Here is a 25,135-nt window from a genome sequence, read left to right as displayed (position 1 = left end):
TGTATGAATATACTGTCATTTGATTGGTGGACAGGCTCCCATATGGAGGGCAGAAATAGGCATCCCTAGAGAGGAGAAGCAACTGAAGGAGTTGAAGGCAAATAAGTCACCAGGTCCAAATGGAATACCTGTTAAGTTTTACAGGGAGTACTCTATGGCAACAGCCCCAGTTCCTTATTTAACCAGCAGTTATTGCACATTTCTGGCCCAGCGCAAAGTTCCAAGGGACTGGAAAGCAGCTCAGGTGAGTCTTATGTAAGTGGCCAGAGAAAAGACTTGCAAAATTACAGGCCAGTATCCTTTACATCAGTTTGCTGCAGATTCTTGAGCATATTCTCAGTTTGAATACAATAAATTTCCTAAAGACAGAAAAGCTTCTGTCCAAAAATCAACATGAATTTAGAAAGTATCACTTGTTCAAACCTCAGCTTGCCTGTTTCTCTTACAACATCCTGTAAACCCTGGATAAAGGGCAACAGGCAGATTCCATATTCCTAGCGTGTGTTTAACATCTGATGGAGTTTGGGCATCTGCAGTTGTGAAGTAACAGTACACCATACATGAATCTAGCAAACAAGTGCTTCCACAGGCACGCAAACCTCACAACTACAGTCTTTACACACTCCTGCCACTTACTTTTCTTCTGAAATACAAATAGTAGTTCAATAATATCTTCAGTTGTAGAGTAAAGACACTACTGTTATTTACTTGTTTTTTCCAGGAATTACACTTGTAAAAAGTGAAGAGTAAGTGTGTACATATTAAGAATTCTGACAAAGTTGAGGACATTAGTTCTGGAATTTTTCTATTTTATGGTTAATAATAGAGCAAAGTACAGAATGTCAAGAGAATAACCGTCAAACATTCGACCTATCAACGAGTTGGCCAAAATGGAAGATGCAACTGTTTCAATCCAGGTTGTAGTTGATCCCTTGTTGGAAATTTTGAAACAATTAAGGCTTTTAGCATCTGAGCAGTCTAATATGTCTACTGAAGTAGAATACATCTACTAAGGTACCGAGAATACTGCATTTCAGCAAGAGAATGTTTTATCTCAGCAAACTGAAATGTCAAGAGCCCAGCCCGATATATCTATTAAAATCTCCGCAATAACAACAAATTGGAGATCTCTGATGGGATTACCCAACTTTCGCAAGCACAGGAACTGTTTCCCACTCAATTACAGCAGACGGAGCAAGGTATTTGAGATATTAGTAAGAGACTGGCAAATGCAGCGACTACTGTGAACCAGTTTAGTTTGAAGTAGTTTCTAATTTGTCATCAGGCTGCGAAGATGTAATAGTAAAGAAGTTTCATGAACACAAAGCACAGTTTTCTCGGAAGACAGAAGATTGAAAAATAAAGAAAGAATAATCAACAATACAACAAGGATCAGCTAAATTTTTCAAGAAACTCCTAGAGAGAATAGAAGGATGCTGTGAATATTATAGAGAGGTTTGTTACTGTTTATGTTCATGAGCAGGCAACTTCATTGTATACTAAGATAAACAGGTACTGCAAAGATGTAACAACTACCAAAGAAAATAAATTGCTCCTAACCTTTCCTATCCTACCGGACACTGGGGGGGGGGGGGGGGGGGGGGGGGGGGGCAAAAAAAAAAGTCACCTGCTTGTAACAGGAATTTCTTTGACCAAGACAATTTGACACTTAGCCAACTGTCATTCAGTCAACAGGGTGTATATGTGGATGAGGAAAAAAAAAATTCCCGAGTTTCGCCCGGATAAAAATACACTTTCTCCTGGATGAAAATACACATTTTCCGTGTTAAGTAACAGTATACTTTTCCTTGGAACTGTAAAACATATCAATCCTTTTAATGGTTGTGGTTTTATACACCGGGGTAGAATTTCCCGGCACTTTAGAAAACGAACCTCAGGGGAAAAAACAAGTTTTGGAAAGATGTCTGATGTGCAGCAACATGTACACTGCATATTTTCGTATTACGAAAGTATAAATTCGAATTCTACCAAACACCGCATGTTACTTTCCGAAGGATTGAAATCGAGATTGCGATGCGCTTCTGTAAGCCAGTCGTAGGTCATGTCAAGCCATCTTGCCAGCCGATGACAGCATATATTCAGAGCATAGGACACGTGATGTAGTCAGCCAATAGCAACACCACTTTTAATAAGTGCGAACACACAAAAAGAAAAAGGAAATGGTTTAAATTAATATACATAGTGTTGATACAAGAAAAGAAAAGCTTTCACATATAATATTGGTCTCTAAGACCAATAAGTGCAAGAAAACCTAAGTTGTCACACATAAAGTTGATCTTTTTTGCGCATGTTACACTTTAAGTAACATCACACAAATGTGCCCGTAAAATTTTTAACAGCGACATAAATGTCTGGTCTTGAAAATATTCTAAATGGTCATCCTCAAATATTTAGTTTTTGAATGAGTCAAACCCTATGTGATTTAAGAAATTCATCGGACATTCGCGCACAGTTCATCTTGCGAAGAAGGAAATTTGCTTTGAAAGTAATGCTTTTTAAAAAACCATTTGAAATATTTTCTCGTGACCTGTTAGAAACAGGTTCATTTCAGCAGTTGCCAGAGAGCGCCAGATAACAGGCGCGGCCGCGCTTGTGCAGCTACGATGATGCAGGAAGCCCGTACATGTAAAACATTAAAAGATCTTATATTATGTCACAAAAGAAACAAGACATTAGAGGATATTCCAAGAGCATGGGAATTTTGTGAACCATACTAAAATGCACAATTTGGCTTAAAGTGCACATTTGTATGTCCAGAGTCAGATGTAAATTTTCTTGGAGTACCAATACTGTATTACCGTATTTACTCGAATCTAAGCCGCACCTGAAAAATGAGACTCGAAATAAAGGAAAAAAAAATTTCCAAATCTAAGCCGCACCTGAAATTTGAGACTCGAAATTCAAGGGGAGAGAAAAGTTTTAGGCCGCACCTCCAAATCGAAACAAAGTTTGTCCATTGTAATATGAGACACAATTTAGGTCGAATGAATGACGATACAGCTACAGTAGTTTGGTTCGAGTCGAAGCTTAGCAGTTAAGCTTTACCAGGTAGCCATTGCTATGCTTCAGGCGCTCCGTCTGTATTTATACGGGTACCCTTCCTTTTTCACGTGCTTCGTCTGGTTTGAATCGATTGCTTATTTTGCTTTGATCTGATAATTGCCGTTTTCTTTGTTATAGGTGTTTGCGTCACTCTTAAACTGAAAATGCATTACTGCACTGTGTCATGCATTGTTTGGCGCATTCTGATAGTGCGTGTTTACGGCCTGTCGCGGCTCGCGGCACGGCTTGCTTTTGTGCGCGCTACCGCCGCGTACAAAAAAAAAAAGAGGAATTGTCTCATTAGCGAAACAATGGCAAGAGACTGCTATTTCTTGTTACTTACACTGCTGCTTTCTTTGATAATGATCAACAAGAACCAAATAATAGACTGCGTATGATATAACATGTTCTGAACGAGAGTTTGGCGAAAATTTTTCTCCGTTTGAAAATCTTTGCGGTCGCTTCTTTATTACATCAAATTCTAAATAGAAATTAGTCATTTTAGATTTAAAAATCTAGTCACTTGCCGTGCTTCATTTCTGACTGTATCACTATTAGGCATAAGAGTAATACGAATATAAACATGACACGATACGTATATTCTTCCGCGTTTGCTGTTGTCTCGCTCTAGTTTCGTAGTTTATTAGGCAGACAGGATTTAAATGAGATAGCAGCAAACACGAAAGAATACATGGCAAAATGTTTATATTCGTATAATTCTTATGGTGAAGAGAATACTGTATATGATTCAAATTTCATCAGGTTCCTATTAGCAACCACCTCTTCTCACAGATAGGAAAAAATTCAGAACGTAGAGTTGGCCATATTGACAAACATCCCAAACAGTCTTGCCAGTCAGATTTTCGTAGTACACTGAAATTGTGCTACATTCGAAGATGAACAATACAGAATTTGTATTTACTTCGTTGGAAAATGTATGAAAATGCAGTGGTCGAAACTCGCGGCGGAGAAAAAAAAGCTCGTCTTCCACTTTTTTTTTTAATTTATTTACTGACGCTGAGATTTTGGCGCCAGTATTTATCTTTGTGCCTACAAAACATGCCTGCGTAGCGCTACATATATTCGGCGGCAGAAGTTAGTTGTGGCGGCATGTACCGACATTTTTCATAACTTCTGCTTGCTTTGCACTCGATTCTAAGCCGCAGGCGGTTTTTTGGATTACGAAAACCGGAAAAAAGTGCGGCTTAGATTCGAGTAAATACGGTATCTCATGTTTGGTTCTTTATTATGGCGTAACGCCATACATGCTAGAAGATGAAAACGTGAACTTGAAATGCAGAGAACAGTTGAAACTAGCCAATAGTGTTGAATTAAACACTTTGTTTCAATTAAATTGACTGCCTCAGCAGAAAAGATTAATAAAAGTCAAATTTCTTTAATAAACCGACAAAAATAGCTTCATTGTTCTGCAAGGCGATTAACGCTTGACTGTCAGAAAGGTGGAAACAAAATAAAATCTGAAACTAATAACTCATTTTAGCCTTCCGTAATTATGTGAATGCATTTTAATTCACTTGGCAGCTCCCGGCCACAGAAATCCGTTTTGTTTTCATTTGATGTGAGAGCAATAAACGAAGAGGAAACAGCAAAATCACTTAACGTAAACAAGGGTCATGTGGAGACTACCATTTCCCTACTACAACTCAAACTGCTCTGTGCATCAGGTCTGGATCTACAATATTTCCGAACCGTAGCAATATTAGATAGTGGCGTTCCTCCTCCCTCAAGCATTTGAGGTAGGACGCCAAAAATGTAAAAAAATAAATTGACTTTTCAAAGATATCTTCCTTTTTTAGCGCACATCTTTCTGAAGAGTCTGATACATAAAACATATATGTAACAGAACATAAGACATGTTATTTGGTCTTAAGTGTGACGAAGTCTAGTGCCACGCCTCTTCACACAGCATTCTTCCATCGCAACTCTCTGTATTTCACTCTGTGGAATTCAAACGTGTAATATTTTGTAATGGGTGCCATCAAACTATATTCAGGCCAGTGGAAATTAAAAAGTCATGTGGTGCCTCTCCTGCTCCTAGTCGGACGGTTTGAGATCCTGCCCCCCCTTAACAATATCTTGCACTTAATACTGGGTGAGATTATTTGTAACCGGTAGAACAAGAGCTCTTCAGAAAATTTTCCTCTCTAATTTGGTCACAGCGTTATATGGAATACTTTCCTTTCTGGGAAAGGATCTATTGCCTCATCAAAGTTTGTCAACGTTTTGCTACATGAAAAAACGAAATATTGTTGTCTAATACTAGAAAATCTGTTAATACAAATAGTATCCAAAACAGATGTGGTTTCTCGATCCGATTACGTGTATTTTGTCATTGTCTGCTAGATAAAACGAAATAGGCCTGGGTAATATTGCAGCAATTGTTACACACACCAAATAAACGAGACTGTTTTGGCATAAATGGTCATTTTTACAACACAACAGAATATAATTCACGAAGTACCAATATCAAATGCGTATTAGGCCCACTAAAAGCAAAAAGTTTTATGTTAGGAAATAGTTTCACATTTCATTCATACTCTCTAGCTTCTGAAGCACGAGATCAGAAAGAAGTAGTATGAAATTTTTACATAAATTTGGAATAGTCATATTCTTCTGTAATTCGTGTGAGTCCCCATTTCTTCTCCTTCCTCATTCTAACAAACAATCTTGTCATCACTAATTCTGTAACTATTCCTGCCAGTGTCAAAACTTATTCTCTGCTTAACTTCAGTAACCCTGCCACAATCACCGGTTTAGTTACCCCCATTTATTCTCCGGTTAGGCGTTACTACGAGTTTGTACAACGTGTTTTCCGCACGAGTCCCAGAACAGAACTTTCGCGGCTGCTAGCCGAGGACTGTATAACTGGCCCTTAGTAGTGTAGCGGAATGGCCAAAAATTATCTGTCAAAATTTTATTTTCTGGGATACACGAAGAAGACAATACATAATCTTTGTTGCATATTATTCCTGTTCGTCATTTATTTCCACTCTGGTAGTCTGAGTCTGTGGAACTTGCTAGTAATTATAACAACACTGATCATTTGCAAACCCAGTCAACCACTTAAATGCCTATTGGCATTCACCCGTTCCACTTTATTCGCTCGGCTCGTATAGCCCCGTCCCGTTTTGTCTGCAGGAAAGTTTATTTCTAGAAGAGACATCTCTTACACTATGTGCGCATTCAAAACTCAACTTACGATTCATTCAGGAATCAATTTAGACTTTGATCAAAAATGTTCAAAAACCAACAGGGATGCGTTCAAAATCGTATGAGTAATCGGTAGACCAATGTGCGCTGGATGCTGGGCGCTCTGTGAAACAATGTCTTTTTCCTCAATAATATGAATTTTTGAAGCCAAAATATCATGATTGTGTAAGTGTAATGTAACACTGTAAATAAACAACAGTCTAATGGTGGTACTGACTTTAAAGTAAAGAAATAGAAGGAGTGACTCGTGAGGAAACTCTTCAGTTTCGCACTTTCAAATCGAAACTGAAGAGTTTCCTCATGGGTCACTCCTTCTATCCTGTCGAGGATTTCCTTGAAAAATTAAGCTGATTCTTCTTGTATTGTATTTTATTTTTATCTGTTATTACTTTTATGTTGCAATTTCATGTACTGACACGTTCCATGACCTTGGAGATTTGCTCCTCAATTTGGTCCTATGGATCTCGACGTGTAAATAAATTTTAAAAAGTCATTCATTGCATAGATAAAGAAATGAAAGAAGCTATAGACAGTACATCATTAGATAAATTACTCTCCACTGAACGAGTCCAGCGAGAAATTACTGACATAAAGAATCATCTAGGTGCTGCTTTCTGTCAGTGATGAATAAAGATGATGTGACATGACATAGAGGAAGACTGGGGTGTGATAATGGACAGCCGAGTGCACTGTGCAGGACAGATATACTGTAGACCTTGAGCACGAGACCAGCCCTTGGCAATAAACAAGCACTCAGTGCATATTGTGAAGGCAATCCCGAGTTCACCCACTGTTTCTTGTTACATAGCAACTTACAAGCCACAATGTTAATGGAGGAGAATCTCCTTGAACACAGGCAATTCCAACTGTTTTTGATTGGTAAAAATTCAATTATTCTAGTGGTATTCGTACGAGATTGTTGTGGAATTTTGCCAAAGGCCTGGACAGATTTACAAAAAGTAAGTTATGTCTCAGGATATACACAAGGAACTAGATCAGTCTGGGTCAACGAGTGATGGACTCCTGTCTGACATATGATGAATTTGAAAAAGCATTTCTAGCAAAATATTGATCTATGCGGTATGGGAAAGACTGCAAAAACAAGCCTTTAATCCAGAGCCCTTTTCATTTAAGAATGATAGCCTAAGCCGTACTTGAAAAGTATATTGATAAACCAAAATACTGGGATCAGCCAGTAACTCATATGGGCATCTTAAAAAGTAGCTTACCTGTCAAGCCGGTAGAGGTGGGATAGGCTTTGTTGTTATTAAATGTGTTCCACAGTAAGTATAAACAGCCCTTTTGGCAGAATCAATTTTAAGTTCTAAACTAATTGGCAACTGGTGTAAAGCACTCAAATTTATTGAAATAGTGACATGATTTCATTAAGATTCGGAGGTATTTTAATCCTAATATTCTACAAATAATTGTGTAAATAAATAACAAAGCATGAACTTCATAAGAGTCGTTGCATGAAGTAATGTGATTTGACACTTTAATGGTAATCAGCAGTAAAATTCCTGAGAAGCTGTTACGTCATAAACAAATGTGAAGGTGACATTTTAAACATGTAATTTGAAGTGTCTTAAATGTCTTTCGTGACTCTACATGAACTGTGAGATACTACAGTCATTTTCAAGTTACATAATAATAGTTGGCTGGTATAATAACAGGGTGTATACGGGGACAAGGAAAAAAAATTCCCGGATTATTCCCGGATTTCTCCCGGATATCCAGTTTAAAAAATACGCTTTTTCCCGGGCGAAAATACACTTTTTCTGTGCTAAGTGACAGATTTTCCGTAGATTTTCCCTCGGAACTGTAGGACTTATCAATTCTTTGAATGGTTAACGTTTTATACAATCGCGTAGAACGTCCCGAAAAAAAAAAAGAAGAAGAAGAAAAAAAGACGGGCAGACAAGTTTTGGAAAGAATTTTAATAAAAAATAAAAATAAAAAAAATAAAAGGAGAGAAGTGTTGGAAAGACCTTTGATTTGCAGCAACACATACGTTGCATATTTTCTTATTACGAAAGTATAAATTCAAATTGCACCAAACACAGCGCATTAGTTTGCGGAGCGTTGAAACCGAGGTTGCGAAGTAATTTTGTAAGCGAGTCATATCTCAAGCCACGAGATCTCGTCAGCCGATGACAGCAGCTATTCAGAGCATAGGACACGTGTTATAGTCAGCCAGTAGCAAGATCACTGGTTAAATAGCGCGAACACGCAAGAGGAAAAGTTAACGGTTTACATTAATGTACACAGTACCGTATATCTACAATAAAAGCTAAGCTTTCACATATAATATTAGTCTCTAAGATTAACACGCTACAACAGAAGCTTAGCTTTCACATGTAATATTGATCTTTTTTGCGTGTGTTATACTTTAAGATACATCACACAAATGTGCCAGTAAATTTAATATTATGACATAAATGTCTCGGCTCGAAATTCTTGTAAGTGACTGGTCCTCAAACTGTTCAGTTTCGAACGCTCTGTGATTTAGATATCCATCCCACTTTCTCACACGTAACATAATTCATCTTGCGTAAAAAGAAATTTGCTTTGAAAGTAACGCTTTTCTAACCACCGTTCGCAATACTATCCGAAGACTGTTAGAAATAGGTTCGATTTACGTTTCCAGAGAGCGCCAGAAAACAGGCATTATTGTGCGTGTGCAACTGCAGGGGTGTAGGAATCCCGTATGTTCGTGTGTATAAAGCACTAAAAGAGCTTACATTACACCATAAAAGAAACAGGGCATCAAAGGGTATTCCAAAGAGCATCGGAATTTCGTAAACCATACTAAAATGCATAATTCGGCTTGAAGTGCAAATTGGCTTTTTCCAGATTCACAATGAAGTATGTCCCATCTGATACTAAGCTTTCCAGTGTGGTTTTTGGGATGTTAATTTTCTTGGAGTACCAGTACTCTACGAACTCATTTTTGGTTCTTTATTATGGCATAATGCCATGTATGGCAGAAGATGATAACGTGCACTTGAAATTCAGCGAAAAGTTTGAACTAGCCAATACTGTAGAATGAAACACTTCGTTTCAAATAAAATGATTGCCTCAGCGGAAAGATTAATAGAGCCAAATTTCTTTAGCAAACTTGCAAAAATAATTTCACTGTTCTGCAAGGCGATTAATGCTTGACTGCTACTAACTTCGAAATAAAATAAAAATCAGAAAAGTGAAATTAATAATATATTTTTGCCCTCCATAATTATGTGAATGTATTTTAATTCACTTGATAGCTCCCCGGCCACAGAAATCCGTTTTGCTTTCATTTAACTTGGGAGCTGTCACGAAGAGAAGCAGCGAAATCACTTAACGTAAACACGCGTTACATGGAGGTTAATCCCCTTCCCACTACAACTCTGACAACTCTGTGTAAGCGTGAATCTGACCGCTATGGCGCGCGAGAAAAATTTTTCTCGTTTGCATCTGGCTGCTTGCTACTGTTACCGACACAGTTAACAGTCAAACTTCAAGTAGCCGGAGAAGGTACTGCTTATACGCGAGTCAAATGCGCATGCGCAAAAGACCGCTGGCAATTGGTCGAACGAACCAAATGTGAACAGTTGTGACGTCATACTCATAGCAAGCAGTTTATTGTTACGAAGAATTACAGTCTGCGCCCTATGGTCTTTGACATATTTTTGCTATCTGTAGACGCTTGTGCGTGCACGGTTTTTTGTTGTTGTAAATTGCACATTTCCTTTGTCACTAAAGTTTTATTTTTTTCCCCTCTCGTTAATATTTTATTGCTGCAGTATCATTCTCCAGTAGCAGGATACAATAACATTCTTTGCTAGAGAATCAATTCTGCAGCCAAAATTTAAAAAATTTAACTGAAAGCTAAAACAATGAAAAATTCCCGGAATTCTGAAAAATTCCGGGTTTTCTCCCGGATGAAAAAATTCCCGGGTTTTTCCCGGATTTCCCGGTTATCCCGGGTCGTATACACCCTGAATAAGATTATACCAAAAAGTGAACATAGTGTGACAATGAAACTAAGGACTTAAAGAAATTAAGGCTTATAAACTATATCATTTACACTGAGCTGTGTGAGAAAATATTCAGAAAATCATTAAATTCTTACAAGCAATAAGCAGCAATATTTGCAAGTGAGCACCTTCAGCACAATGAGACATTTATAATTACTCTGTTTTTTACCTATGATAATCTTTAGCTGCTAATCAGCATTCACTTGTAACTGAACCAGTGTACAAGACAGTCAAGTTTTCCAATAGCGTGAGTCTTTGTATTGCAGTATACTGTTAATGGCCGACATTATATACATTCTTATCTTGGGGAAGTTCAAGCCATAATATTGACCAGAGAATTAGGTACATTTATTTATTGATTTTCAATGACTCCTCAATTCACACTGGCAGCATTATGATGTTTCTTAGGTCCTTTGGAATGAATATGAACTGATTTGGTCGATGAGCTGCTTGCATTCACGACTATTACAAGAGCCCAATTATTCTCTCTTCTTGAATGTATAGGTCCACCAACCATTTCTTATTAAGATATCATCTCTGCACAAGAACAGATTCTGGTGGATCTAATGTGAGAAGAATGAAGGTTCTGAATTCAATGTCATCGAGATATGCCACTTCAATGGAGGCAATTCCACCAGATTGGTCAGCATGCAGAATATCAAATCTATAAACTCTCCTGCTCTATTGAAGCTACAGTCATACTGTTATTTTTCCTATCACTTTCACTGAAATAAATCTTGCTGGGAAGTTTTTGATTCTGTGAACTAATAGTTTCAAGTTATCAGTTTCCTTACATTTGCGCAAATAATTTATTTTGCTTTAATTAACAGGCACAGAATTGTTAACTGCAATTAATTCAAATCAATAACTTTTTAAGATATTTAAACTTAATTCAAAACACTAAACAGGTTCTCTTTGTGATTGCATAGCCCATTCTGAAGTACTGCTGTAGTGTTTAGAATCACCACTACGTCAAATTAAAGGAAGATATAGAAGCAATTTGAAGGCATGCTGCTAAGTTTGTTACTGGTATGTTTGATCAACACATTATTATTACAGAGTTGCTTCTTTAACTCAGGTGGGAATTCCTGGAGAGATTCTTCACACAAAAAGACTATTTACAACCGGCATTTGAAGTTGACTGCAGAACAACTCTACTGTAGGATGTGGACATTTTACATGAGGATCATGAAGGTAAGACAAATTGTGTCTGTACAAAGGCATATTGACAGCAATTTTCCCCCTCGCACTCGTTGTAAGTGGAATAGGAGACAAAGTGACTAGTACTGGCACAAGGTACACTCCTCCATGCACCATGTGGTTTCTTGCAGAGTAAGTATGTAGATGTGAAATGAAACTGTGTGTTCACAACAATGAAATGTTGCTTGGCACTGTTGTTTGACAATTCTCTTTGCATACGGTCAAAACCAAATCTCATGAATGGAACAGTCCTGGTTCTTAAGGTAATCCCCACACCACTAGAGTGTCACAGCTCAACTGATAAAGTGGAGTGTGGCGAAGCAATTCATTTTTAGCATTTGAAGAGTCACAAAGATGCAACAATCCATGTGGGGGAGGGCGCAGGGGCGGGCGAGAGGAGTGCAGGGGGAGAGGGGGGAAGAGGCGCGAGGGAGGGTGAGAGGGTTGAGAAGGAGAATAGGGGTACGAGAGAGGAGGAGGAGGTGGGAGAGGGCGCAAGAGGGGGAGACGGACGGCAGAGACGAGTGGGGAGACGGACGGCAGAGACGAGTGGGGAGACGGACGGCAGAGACGAGTGGGGAGACGGACGGCAGAGACGAGTGGGGAGACGGACGGCAGAGACGAGTGGGGAGACGGACGGCAGAGACGAGTGGGGAGACGGACGGCAGAGACGAGTGGGGAGACGGACGGCAGAGACGAGTGGGGAGACGGACGGCAGAGACGAGTGGGGAGACGGACGGCAGAGACGAGTGGGGAGACGGACGGCAGAGACGAGTGGGGAGACGGACGGCAGAGACGAGTGGGGAGACGGACGGCAGAGACGAGTGGGGAGACGGACGGCAGAGAGGAGTGGGGAGACGGACGGCAGAGAGGAGTGGGGAGACGGACGGCAGAGAGGAGTGGGGAGACGGACGGCAGAGAGGAGTGGGGAGACGGACGGCAGAGAGGAGTGGGGAGACGGACGGCAGAGAGGAGTGGGGAGACGGACGGCAGAGAGGAGTGGGGAGACGGACGGCAGAGAGGAGTGGGGAGACGGACGGCAGAGAGGAGTGGGGAGACGGACAGCAGAGAGGAGTGGGGAGACTGACGGCAGAGAGGAGTGGGGAGACGGACGGCAGAGAGGAGTGGGGAGACGGACGGCAGAGAGGAGTGGGGAGACGGACAGCAGAGAGGAGTGGGGAGACGGACAGCAGAGAGGAGTGAGGAGACGGACAGCAGAGAGGAGTGGGGTAACAAGTAGTTAAAAATTTATTATTATTAGTCCACGCATGACACTTTATTTCAGTATCAATTTAACACATCTAGGTGTTTGTCTATGGCTGAAAATAATGAATAAAAAATTAACAAACAGCAAACAACTTCGATGTTCAAATCAAATGTAACCCACATGTCACAATTACAACACAATTTCGTTGTTACATCTACATGACTACCTCTACAGGATTTATTTGCAATCCAGACTTACGTGCCTGGCAGAGGGTTCATTGAACCACTTTCAGACTATTTCTCTACTGTCCCACTCTTTAACAGCGTGTGGAAAAAAGGACCACTTAAATCTTTTCTTAAGAGCCCTGAATTGCATTATTACTATGGTCATTTCTTCATGTGTACATTCCCAAGGAAATAATGTTTTGGCATTCAGAACACATGTTGGAGACTGAAATTTCGTAAAAAGATCTCGCGGCAACGAAAAATGCTTTTGTTTTTGCCCCCAACTCGCTTATCAAATCTGGGACTCTCTCTCCCCTATTTCGTGACATTACAAATCGTGCTACTGATCCTTGGACGTTTTTGGCATGCACCATCAATCACGTCTGTCAAAGAGCCCATACTGTGCAGAAATACTATAGCAGTGGACGGACAAACGTAGTGTAGGCAGTGTTTTCAGTAGCCCTGTTGCGTATTCTTAGTGTGCGGCCAATAAAATGCAGTCTTTTGTTTGCCTTTACCACGAAAGTATGTTTGCGATCATTCCAGTTTAAGTTTTACTGGGTATCGAGATGAATTGACAGTATTTCAACTTGTGTTTTGTCATGTAGCTGAAAGTTAATTGTTACTAGACGCAGCTTTCGTGTTTAATGTATTCCTCATTCAACAGAGTACACTCCTCGTACACCACACATAACTGTTTCAAAGTATTAAATTGTTACTGATGTTACCAAGTTGCAATAGTCATCTAAACTTCCTGTTTTGAAGCAAATGAAAATATTATAGCGAAATATGGCACCTAAGAAGCGGACTATCCAAATAAACAAACATTTCTGGTTCAAGTCATTGCAGTAGGTCTACTACACAATAATGTAAATTAGGAGAAAAGTCCATTAGTAGATCATTATCAGGAAAACCAGCCCTCATAATGCAAACTGCCACTACAAGAACAAAAGTTTCCAAACATGTCAATGAGTAGTTGAGGAAAGTGGACGCATTCTGTCTACTGAATCTCAATGCACGCCCCTTATGACGAGGGAACCCACCAAGTGTCCTACCCCGATCTTGCTGAAACTTCGCTCAGTGAAAGAGGGGACAAAATAAGCAAACACGTGTCTCGGCTTATCTGCATACACTATACTGCTTCTGAGAAAACAACAGTCGAAGTTTTTAATGCGCTGTTGCTATGTAAGGATACAATTGAAGCTGTGGCTCAGCGGCTACCGTCACGACTTCAGAACACTGCGCTGTGAGTTCAAAACCCAGTTGTTCCTTTTTTTCGTCCCCTTCACAAGTTTTGATGGAAGGAGAGGAGTTTGTATAGGGGGTCGGAGAGTGGAGTGTATAAGATTTGCAGACGACATGTTTGTGATGGCAGAGAGAGCAAGAGAGATGGAACAAATGTCAGATGATCTAAACACAAAATTAGAAGAATATGGAATGAAGATTAACAAGATGAAAATGAAAAGCATGGTAACAGGAGAAAAAGGGGAGAAAATGCCGTATGAAAATAGGGGGAGAGGAAATAGAGCAAGTGAATAATTTCAATTACTTGGGAAGTGTAATAATGGATGATATGTATTGCTCAATAGAAATTAGGAAAAGAATTGCAATGGCAAAAGAAGGATTCACGAGGAAACAGAAATTACTTTGTGGACCACTAAACAAAGATCTGAGGAAAAGACTTGCCAACTGTTACATCTGGAACACTGCACTATATGGTGCGGAGACCTGGACATTGAGGAAGGAAGATGAAAGAAGTTTCGAAACACTAGAGATGTAGATATGGAGAAGAATGGAAAAAGTGTAATGGGAAGACCGAGTAAGGAATGAAGAAGTATTAAGAAGAGTTGGAGAAGAAAGAAATATGCTAAAAGTCATCAGAAAGAGGAAACGGAACTGGATTGGACAATGTTTGAGGGGGGACTGTTTACTGAAGGCAGGAATAGAAGGAATGGTGGAGGGGAAAAAGGGGAAGAGGAAAAAGAAGATATCGAATGCTGGACAATATCAATGAGGTAAATATTCAGAAATGAAAAGACTGGCTATGGACAGACAAAAGTGGAAGAGGCTTAACCCATGACAAGACCTGCCGTAAGGCAGAATACCCCCCCCCCCCCCCCCCCCCCACACACACACACCTCTCTGAATTATCTACGAATGTTTATTCCAATTTATGTTGAAACAATGTTGTCATTATTTATCAATTAATTTACTGTGTAATAAAAGATGTTTAAAAAAAATAAACAAATGAGAAAATGATATGAAATATCTGTGAATGTCCTTGCAACCCTACAGGTTTCTACCTTTTTTAAATTCATTAATTACACAGAAAGTTAACTGACGAACAACGACAACATTATTTCAACATAAGTTGGGGGAAAAAAAAAATCGTAGATAATTCTGATAGAGAGAGGAAAATAAAACAAATATGGTCTTGAACTCGGGAACAAAGTTAAGAAGGAACGATGGTAGCCAATGAGTCACTGCTTCAATCGCATTCTCGGACGCAAAAGGTATCTACACTATAGCAACAGTATGTTGATAACTTCGACCGTCGTTTTTTCAGAAAGGTTGAGTGTCTGCAGATAAGTCGAAACACATGTTCGCTTATTTTCTCCTCTCCTTCACTGAGCAAAGTTTCCGGACAATCAGCGTGTGGAACCTGGCGAATTCCCCTCGTTAGTCAAGTCGCTTCTTACGCCAGGCAAGAACTATGTATCCCTCAGAGTAAACTGCACCACTTGGAAACCCGGCGAGCGAGCATAAACACATTTTCCTTCTTATAAGGCAACCTTCTACAGCTAAAAATCACACAGTGTTCTTCTTGTTGCCTCAGATATTTCAGAAATGTTTCTTGCGTTAGGCCTGCCATATATGCAAAATGTAAACATTTCATTTTATGTAATATTTATCAGGATAAGACATGACAAGAGCGGACCAGTCCCTTCTGAGAAAAATTACAGATTCCAAGTTGCTCCACTATATAATGACACAGGTACGGGCTTGCGATCTCTCGTTTATGCCATAGATTTCTGTGTTACACATACATGGCCATTGCGTTGTGGCTGCAGTCGTGGAGGCGGCAGTCTGCTTCCTACTAGCGCTGTTTTCGCAGCAGATATTAACCGGGACAAATCATTCAGTCAACGCTAAATGGCCAGTCTGGCTGAGGCAGACAAGGGCACTATAACAGCACTCCATGCAGAGGGATTTTCAAATGGCTATATAACAAGAACTATGGGTCTTCCCAACCATCGCTGCAAAACAGCAGCAGCTCAGGATCGGCAGATACGCTGTTTCAGTGAGAACCACCCATTTGTCAATGCACGACAAATTCAGCAGACTTTGGGTCTCAATGTTAACAGTAAGACCGTCACTTGTCGTCTAAGGGAAGGTGGACTGAGAGCAAGAAGCGCTGCTGTGAAAGAGACTGTTTCCCACAGAGAAGCATGCCTTGCTTTTGCTGCTGAAAATGTTGACAAACCTCTCCAGTTTTGGAGGGAAGTGATTTTCACGGACAAAAAGGTTTTCTCTACAGCGTCAACGGGAAAAGTACTTTTCTACCGGCCGAAAGGTGTTAGGTATAATCCAAAATATATTTACAGTTACGTAAGGAGTGGCAGGGAGTCTGTAATGGCATAGGCATGGATATCGGCTGAAGGGTGTGGGCTCCTATAGGACGCGGAAGGAAGACTCTATGCACGTAATTACATATCAATTCTGGAGAACGTGATGTTGCCTTCTGTGACAGCACGATTTGGCGATGATCAGATTGGGTTCCAACAAGATCGCTCGCCTATTCATATGGCACGTGTGGTTAAGAGGTGGTTCAATGACCATTACTGTAATGGAATGGCCACCTAAAGGAGCTGGCATGAATCCCACTGAGAATATTTGGGCAGAAATGGTCAGAGTAATACGGGAAAAGGGACAGTCACCATCGACTCGGCGACAGCTTTCTTATGTGATTCATGGGCTTCGAATGAGTTACTTGAATCTCCTAGTTATGAGGCTAGAGTTGTGGGCTCAATGCCCAACAGACTTCGAGCCGTTGTGGAAGCCGAAGGAGGCTATACGTGATACTAAGCAGCATCAGCAGAGGTGTTATTTTTTTTTTCCAGCCCATAACCAATCAGCTGCAACAGTATTTTAATTTTTTTATTTTTTTTCAGACGTATATTTTAAATCATTTTAAGGAAACGCAGTAAGTGGAATCTGGACAAACAAATTAATTCGCAACAAGATACGTAATATTTAATTTGGTAAGAGAAGGAATACTCACGTTACATATTCAAGAATGTGTGACAAACATGTAAGAAGAGTAAAAATCAATTCAGCACAAATGAAAAATATTGAGGAGAAGCTCGCCGATGAAGGCGTAATTGGAGAGCAAAGGTTTGGCTACAAAAGGAAGGTAAGTGGGCCCGAAAACAAAGAGAAAAATCAAATACCCAACAGACTTTGAGTCGTCGTCGCAGCTGAGGGCGGTTGGCATAGGCGATTCGGAGCAACAGTAGAAGAATACTTTTATTTACTAATTTTTGAGGCTTTATTTTGTGACGGCTAAACAGTGCTACTTCATGAGACCCACTATTTGCCCACATGTGGCTAAACATCAGAGGTGCAAAAAATTTTGAGAGGTGCTAAAGTTCTCCGAAACAGTAACGTGTTTTAGAGAAGATGATTTTTAATTCATTTCATTTTAACCATTCTCAGTATGCTTTGAGATTCAAATATATGATTTCATTTTATTATTATGTATCTTTTCTTCAGTGAAAGTGAATGGTAGTAAGTTTCAAAATATGAAGAATAACTGGAAGTTTTATATTTGCTGCATAGCATATTTAACAGTCAATACATTCAACAAATCTGTAGTTATAGGACATATTAAGAAGCAAGTCGAAAATGCCATTGTGGAGAGATCAGGTTGGTCTCTAAAGGGTGACGATGGTCAAATAGAAAATACAAAATTATGGGTAACAACAGTTGTTGATAGTTGGGAGCCATAACCGATATGCCACTATTCTGAAATTGTATTTCTGATATTTATCGCCGATCCTAGGACTGAAACCGATACTCTGTTTTACGTAAAGAATGTAACCTTTAAAATTTACGTAGTAACGCGGAATATTAATACACAGTATACAGATCAGGAACATAATCCCAATGCCTTTAATTTTATTCTCACGGATGACACTGAGACAGTAAATAACAAGAGGAATAAGTAAACTCTCAGAATCAACATAGAGAATTCAAGTGTCCAGTGGATTCAAAAGTTTGCTATAATAGCAAATAATTGCTTTCACAGACTTCTTCATGACTATGTTTTCTCAGTCAGACAATGTTTTAAGCTAGCACTAGCAAGGTAAAACATTTTTCACAAATCGTTGAATTGGAAGTCTAAGAGCAAGGTACATAAATTATGACGACAACAAGAGTTTTTCAAGTAGACTGATCACTGTAGGCATCCAACTCTTTTATTGTGTGTTACATGCGCAGTATGTAAACTGGCAACACCACCAACACACAATACCACTAAGCTATGAAACAACTGTAGCAAAATAGAGCATCTGCGATGTCTATGTGATGGATAAGATGACTAATTCGCAGCGTAAGTGTCAATGTAAGCAGCAATTTCTGTTGGAATGTGCTTCCTGGACCAAATAACATATATTTTCTACGTCTTCAGTGCAAATCATGTAGCAAATGTAATTTAAAGGACATAAAAATATCAAGTGGATTTACAAACATAATTATGAACCACTCAAGAACGTAAATCGACGGTCACATGGTTGTCAAATGTATTCTACGGTGTTGCCATTGTCCATAATACTAGCAGCAGGAAGAAAACGTTTGCTCAGCTGGTGTGCTGAGATGCGCTTTGAAGACGTCACAGCATCGTCTGCCACCACTTTGTGGGAAACAAAATACCTCAAGTATAAGCCAATGTGTTGTATTCGCATATCTGTGACTATGACTTGGCACTAAAGTGTTATGGATAGTACATATGCTCCGATTGCGAATCTAACATCATAAATAAAGACAAGGGAAAATGAATTAAGTGTCCTTCCTCTTCTGTAACATCAAATATATTTTAGTTATTCTATCTTAAATGATCTGCGCAGAAAATCATTCATCAGAAGTGAACAGCCTGCTGGCGTGGGTTGGCCACGCGTTCAACGGTGTCATATCGCGGACAGTGCAGCTGCTTGTGCCTTCAGTTCAAATCCTTCCCTGGGCATGGATGTGTGTTAGGTTAGGTAGGTTTAAGTAGTTCTACGTCTAGGGGACTGGTGACCTAAGGAGTTTTGTCGCATAGTTCTTAGAGTCATTTTTTGACCTTTCGTGAACATTTTCTTTACATAAACGGCCATATCTTTAGATTGCGTTGACATAAAGCTCACTTTTTAACACCACCAAGGGACCGTATACCGCAGCAAGTGTGATATATTCCTGCTTATTATGTCTACCGGTACTTGAGGTAAATGGGTTTTAAGTGTTGGGTAGACAGATAGACGGTCAAGAAAGTGAGGCTAGTAGGATTCTATTTTTACTGATTTAGGTGACGAAATCCTAACAAAAAAAAATAGCTACGACAGTTACTGAAGATGAGGGCCACATAAATAATTCCACCTACTCTTTACTTGAAGTGTCATAGTTGCAGTTGATACGTCAGCATATTAATCATAGCTAAGCTTTCGATCCATATCATGTTTACAGGAGTGCAAATAAAATCCATTTGCCTACACACATGGTAATTCAGATCCCAGTATTAACGCCACTGCGTTTTAGAAGTGCGAGGATTCCCATTGCTAGCTAGCTTAAGAAACACTTCAGCTAATGAACGTTTTCTGGCTATGGCAAGTCAAATGGACAATTTGAAACATTGTAGAATACATTTGGCAGCTATGTCATCGTTTATTTCTGGGGTTGGTGAAGAATTATCCTACTAAATTTACTCGCTAATTCCAATAAAAATCCCGAATGATTGTCACATAAGCGGTTACATAAAGGTTGAAAATTCATGTTTTTCAGTCCAAAAAGTTCTATGCAACAGAAACTGCAGATCATTTTGCGATTTTCATTGCAAAATTGCCGGCTTATTCATGTCTGGGGTAATAATAGAGGGCTGTTTGCCTGGGTCGTCTGTTAGCGTAGTGAAAGGTGTTTGCTACTGCAAGGGAGGTCTGGATTGTTTTCGGTTCTAATCACGATGGAGGCAGACAGACTATCAGTAAAGCTATTTTAAGAAATTCTCGCGCCCCCAATAAGTTTTACTGCTACCTTTATTCTGTACCAGTGCCCTGCGGATGCCAATATGAAACTCTTGTAGAATTTCATACTTGTTACTGCCTACTTTTTCACTTTTGTCAGTAATTGACTTGACTTAAGTGTGGCACTGAATGATTTTTAACTGAATTTCGTTATGAATCTTCACGCATTGCTAAATTTGCATACTTTCATGGTAGGTCAGCAATGGTAATCCAGTACGACTGGTCTGAACATTGATAAAGACCATTTCGCGGTCGATTGCGCATAATATTTTGCTAATTCGTAATGATCTGGGGTACTTTGTCTTGCTAAAACAGTTATGTTATCTCGATAAGCTGAAATTCGATAGTATTAGTACAGTTCATACTAATTAGCATTTCTTCTTTCATTTACTGTATTTACTCGAATCTAAGCCTCACTCGTATCTAAGCCGCACCTGAAATTTGAGACTCGAAATTCAAGGGGAGAGAAAAGTTTTAGGCCGCACCTCCAAATCGAAACAAAGTTGGTCCATTGTAATATGAGACACAATTTAGGTCGAATGAAAGACGATACAGCTACAGTAGTTTGGTTCGAGTCGTAAGCTTACCAGTTAAGCTTTACCAGGTAGCCATTGCTATGCGTCAGTCGCTCCGTCCGTATTTATACGGGTACCCTTCCTTTTTCACGTGCTTCATCTGGTTTGAATCGATTGCTATTTTGCTTTGATCTGATAAGTGCCGTTTTTTTTGTTATAGGTGTTTGCGTCACTCTAAGCTGAAAATGCATTACTGTACTGTGTCATGCATTGTTTGTCGCATTCTGATAGTGCGTGTGTACGGCCTGTCGCCGCTCGCAGCATGACTTGCTTTTGAGCGCACTACCGCCGCTGGAAAAAAAAAAGAGGAATCATCTCAATAGCGAAGCAATGGCAAGAGACTGCTATTTGTTGTTACTTGCACTGCTGCTTTCTTTGATAATGATCAACAAGAACCAAATAATAGACTGCCTATGATAGAACATGTTCTGAACGAGAGTTAGGCGCAAATTTTTCTCTGTTTGAAAATCTTTGCAGCCGCTTCTTTAGTACATCAAATTCTGCACAGAAATTAGTCATCTTACATTTAAAATCTAGTCAGTTGCCGTGCTTCATTTCTGACTATATCACTATTAGGCATAAGAATAATACGAATGTAAACATGACACGATACGTATATTCTTCCGCTTTTGCTGTTGTCTCACTCTATATTAGTTTCGTAGTTTATTAGGCAGACAGGATTTAAATGAGATAGCAGCAAACACGAAAGAATACATGGAAAAATGTTTATATTCGTATTATTCTTATGGTGAAGAGAATACTGCATGTGATTCACATTTCATCAGGTTCCTATTAGCAACCATCTCTTCTCACAGGAAGGAAAAAACTCTGAACATAGAGTTGGCCATATTGACAAACATCCCTAACAGTCTTGCCAGTCGCATTTTCGTAGTACATTGAAATTCTGCTACATTCGAAGATGAACAATACGGAATTTGTATTTACTTCGTTGGATAATGTATGAAAATCAGTGGTCTAAACTCGGGGCGGAGAAAAAAACGTTTTGGCGCCAGTATTTATCTTTGTGCCCACAAAGCATGCTTGTGTAGCGCTACAGATATTCGACGGCAGAAGTTAGTTGTGGCGGCACCTACCAACATTTTTCAGAACTTCCGCTTGCTTTGCACTCGATTCTAAGCCGCAGGCAGTTTTTTGGATTACAGAAACCGGAAAAAAAGTGCGGCTTATATTCGAGTAAATACGGTATACCTTATATTTACGTGTTGTGTAACACACTAATCAGCATTAATATAGTCCTACACATGATTGAAAACAGTCTGACAAAGTTAGGACAGTTTTTCAATTTCACGGCTTTGCATAGTATGTTGGTAGCACTTCATTGCCTTGCCTGTTATGCTGTGTAGCAGACTTTAAAGCTGTGTGGACCAGTGTAATGAAAAGGTGAGCGGTATCGCTCGTTTTGTCCAGGACTGTACATATGTAACACACGACCACTTAAACCACAGGACCGATTTTAACTAAACTTGGTACACGTATCACTTACTGTCTGGAAATCGTTACTGTGGGAGTAAGAACCACCTACCTATCAAAGGGGTGGGGTGAGGGTGAGAAAGCTGTGTAGCTCATGATGCAAGAATAGCTGTACTTTAGTCATCCAACAAGAATGAGGGGACTTAGTGACTTGCAACAAACTTTACACATAATTTCAAACTGTTACAAAGAAAATTCCTCACTAACAATCCTCCACATAATGTTGAAGACAAAAATTTTTATCACTTACGAAATTTTTGTTGTTCGTGCAGTAATACTGCTGCTTTAAGCACGACTTTTTACTTATTATTTCTTTACTAATAACACATTTTTCAAGTAATATTCAACAATATTAGGACAAAGATAGATTGCTACTCACCATAAAGATGGCACATTGAGATTTAGACTGGCACAAGGAAAAACACTGTTACAGATTTAGGTTTTGCCCAAGCCTTCTTCAGTAAAGGAAACGCACACTTCACACACACACACACACACACACACACACACACACAAAACTACCATCTCCAGTAGCTCAGACCAGGATGGAACTGTCATGGTGAATGAAACTAGCAATCTGGAGAGGTGTAGGGAGGGGGAAGGACAGCACCCTTACCCTGCTAAACCTTCCACTTCCCCGCCCCCACTTCAGATTGCTGCTTTCATTCACCATGACAGCTGTATTCCCTTCTGAAGAAGCTTTAGCCAAAAGCTAAATGTGTAGCAGCATTTTCATTGTGCCTGTCTGCAACTCGTCATGTCATATTTATGGCGAGTAGCAATTTACCCTTTTGTAGCATTGTGAATATTCCAAATTCCAATTTCCATTATCAGACGGTATTCACTGAATGTACTAGCAAGATCATACAATCGTACAACACACAGTTCAGGGGATATGACGTCATCAATACCGAGATGCGTGAAGCTGTATTGAGCATGACATTTCAATTTATTACTACTAACTCTATTAGCAGCACATTTTGCAGGCAGTGTCCACAAATATCAATGGATGTCCCTGGAAAATTATACCATAGTATCACATGCAGTTCCAGAGATAAACATTGAGGTGTGTGTGTGTGTGTGTGTGTGTGTGAGCGCGTGCTCGCACCCGCGGCAGCGGTGGGGGTGGGGGGAGGGACGACTTATGACAAAGTGGAATTCGCTAGACAGTGAAATGTGTGTACAAATATGAGTGAAATATATGTAAAATATGGCGGTTTATAGCAGATGGACTAACAGTAAATTGGAAGCAATACACACCTGGGAAATGCCAGGTACTCAGCTACTAATTTGTACAGGTTATGGATGGACAAATAAGGAATTCAATGCAGGCTTTTGCAGGAGCTACAAACCACCACCAGCACCAAAAGTATGTAGCTATGGTTTGAACTGCATTTAGCTACTTTACTTCTGCCTTCGTTGGACAAGCAGGTTCAGATACATTATTTGAAAAATGCTGTGAAAGTATCTGCACAGTAGTTCGCAACAAATTACCTTGTGATGAAGGTCCTGGAGTTGGTTCAGGCTCTTCTTTAACTTGCTGGACAGGACCATCCTGGAGACAAAAGGGGACATTTAATAACATATAGTAGTAAGATTACTGTCTAAATGAGTCAGCTAGTATTAAAGTAGGGTCAAGAGCATACTAATTCATAATTAGTTAAATGAATTCAGTACTAAACTCAGTAAAGTTTGCATTATTTTCTTACTGGTTTACAAAATGTTAAATACTCATGTGGAATCTTCTTCAAACGTCAAATCACACACAATATTACACTGTATTGCATAAAGCATGATTATCAATATCAATGATTATTTGTGACAAAGGATTTTTTGGAGTACGAGATCATTTGGGAAGCCTGGTAATTTTCTGAAGACTCATGAAACTATATAATTGTTGCCAAATGTGATTCTAGCAATGAGCTTAAATAATATTTGAATAAGATGTAACAGACGAAGATATGATAGCAGCAGAATTCTCTCTCTCTCTCTCTCTCTCTCTCTCTCTCTCTCTCTCTCTCTCTGGAAGGGAGAGAGGGAGGGTGGGGGATGGTCAAGTTTGCAGAGAGAAAATACTTTTGAAAAGTTCTCCGGCTGGTCAGTAGCTCAAAACAGTAGTCACTAAAAACATTCATGATACTGTTGATGGGATACCACTCATTGATAGTGAATGAGATAGCTGAAATTTTAAGGACTTCAACTGAATGAGTACTCAATGTCCTACGCAAAACAATCAAATTAAAACACCTTTACATGTGATGAAGAGTTGCAACAACTGAGTGTTGACCGAAAATGTTGCCAGAAGAATGTTTCCACTCAGTGTTCGGTAATGCTTAGTCTCACTCTACAGATTACGTGTGTGTTGTAATCATGGATGAAACAGATTCATCAACATCAACCAGAGTTGAAACGGTCAAATCAATTGACAAAGACTGATGTAAGATTACTACAGAAGGCAATGCCATTTATTCTGCTGAAAAAGTGATGGCCAATGTTTTGGATTCCCAGAAGTGTTATTCTCATACTGTTTGGGCATATTATACAATCCATTAACATTAATGTGACCACTAGTCAAATGCCACTTCTTGCAGTGCGGACTTGCAGGAAGAGAGTCAATGAGGTTCTCTAACATACCGACAGGAATGCAGAGCCATGCTGACTCCAGTTCTGTGGCCAGCTGTGCTAGGTTTTACGCTAGAGGATCCAAAGAGTGAACAGCCCGATCAGGATGGTCCCACAGATCCTCGATTGGGTTTAAATTCACGGGGGTTTGGTGGGGGGAGGGGCGGCGGATGTTTGTTGGCCAGGGGAGTAAGGTTAACTCATCCTTGTGCTCCTTGAACCACGCATGTAC

The 25,135-nt window shown here is 39.7% G+C and overlaps 1 protein-coding gene across 4 annotated transcripts in view; it reads right to left on the bottom strand.

Annotated features, from left to right (window-relative positions):
- LOC126162969 (protein tramtrack, alpha isoform-like) overlaps positions 1-25,135 on the bottom strand; it is a 167,311-nt gene that overhangs the window by 111,011 nt on the left and 31,165 nt on the right. For all 4 annotated transcript variants that reach the window (XM_049919817.1, XM_049919814.1, XM_049919815.1 and 1 more), the window contains exon 3: positions 23,776-23,836. In XM_049919817.1, the coding sequence (XP_049775774.1) occupies positions 23,776-23,836 (61 nt within the window). The remainder of the gene's footprint in view (positions 1-23,775; positions 23,837-25,135) is intronic.

The sequence above is a fragment of the Schistocerca cancellata genome, chromosome 2, assembly GCF_023864275.1.
Source record: "Schistocerca cancellata isolate TAMUIC-IGC-003103 chromosome 2, iqSchCanc2.1, whole genome shotgun sequence".
NCBI classification, from domain to species: Eukaryota; Metazoa; Arthropoda; class Insecta; order Orthoptera; family Acrididae; genus Schistocerca; species Schistocerca cancellata.
This window is presented reverse-complemented; position numbering and strand designations above follow the sequence as displayed.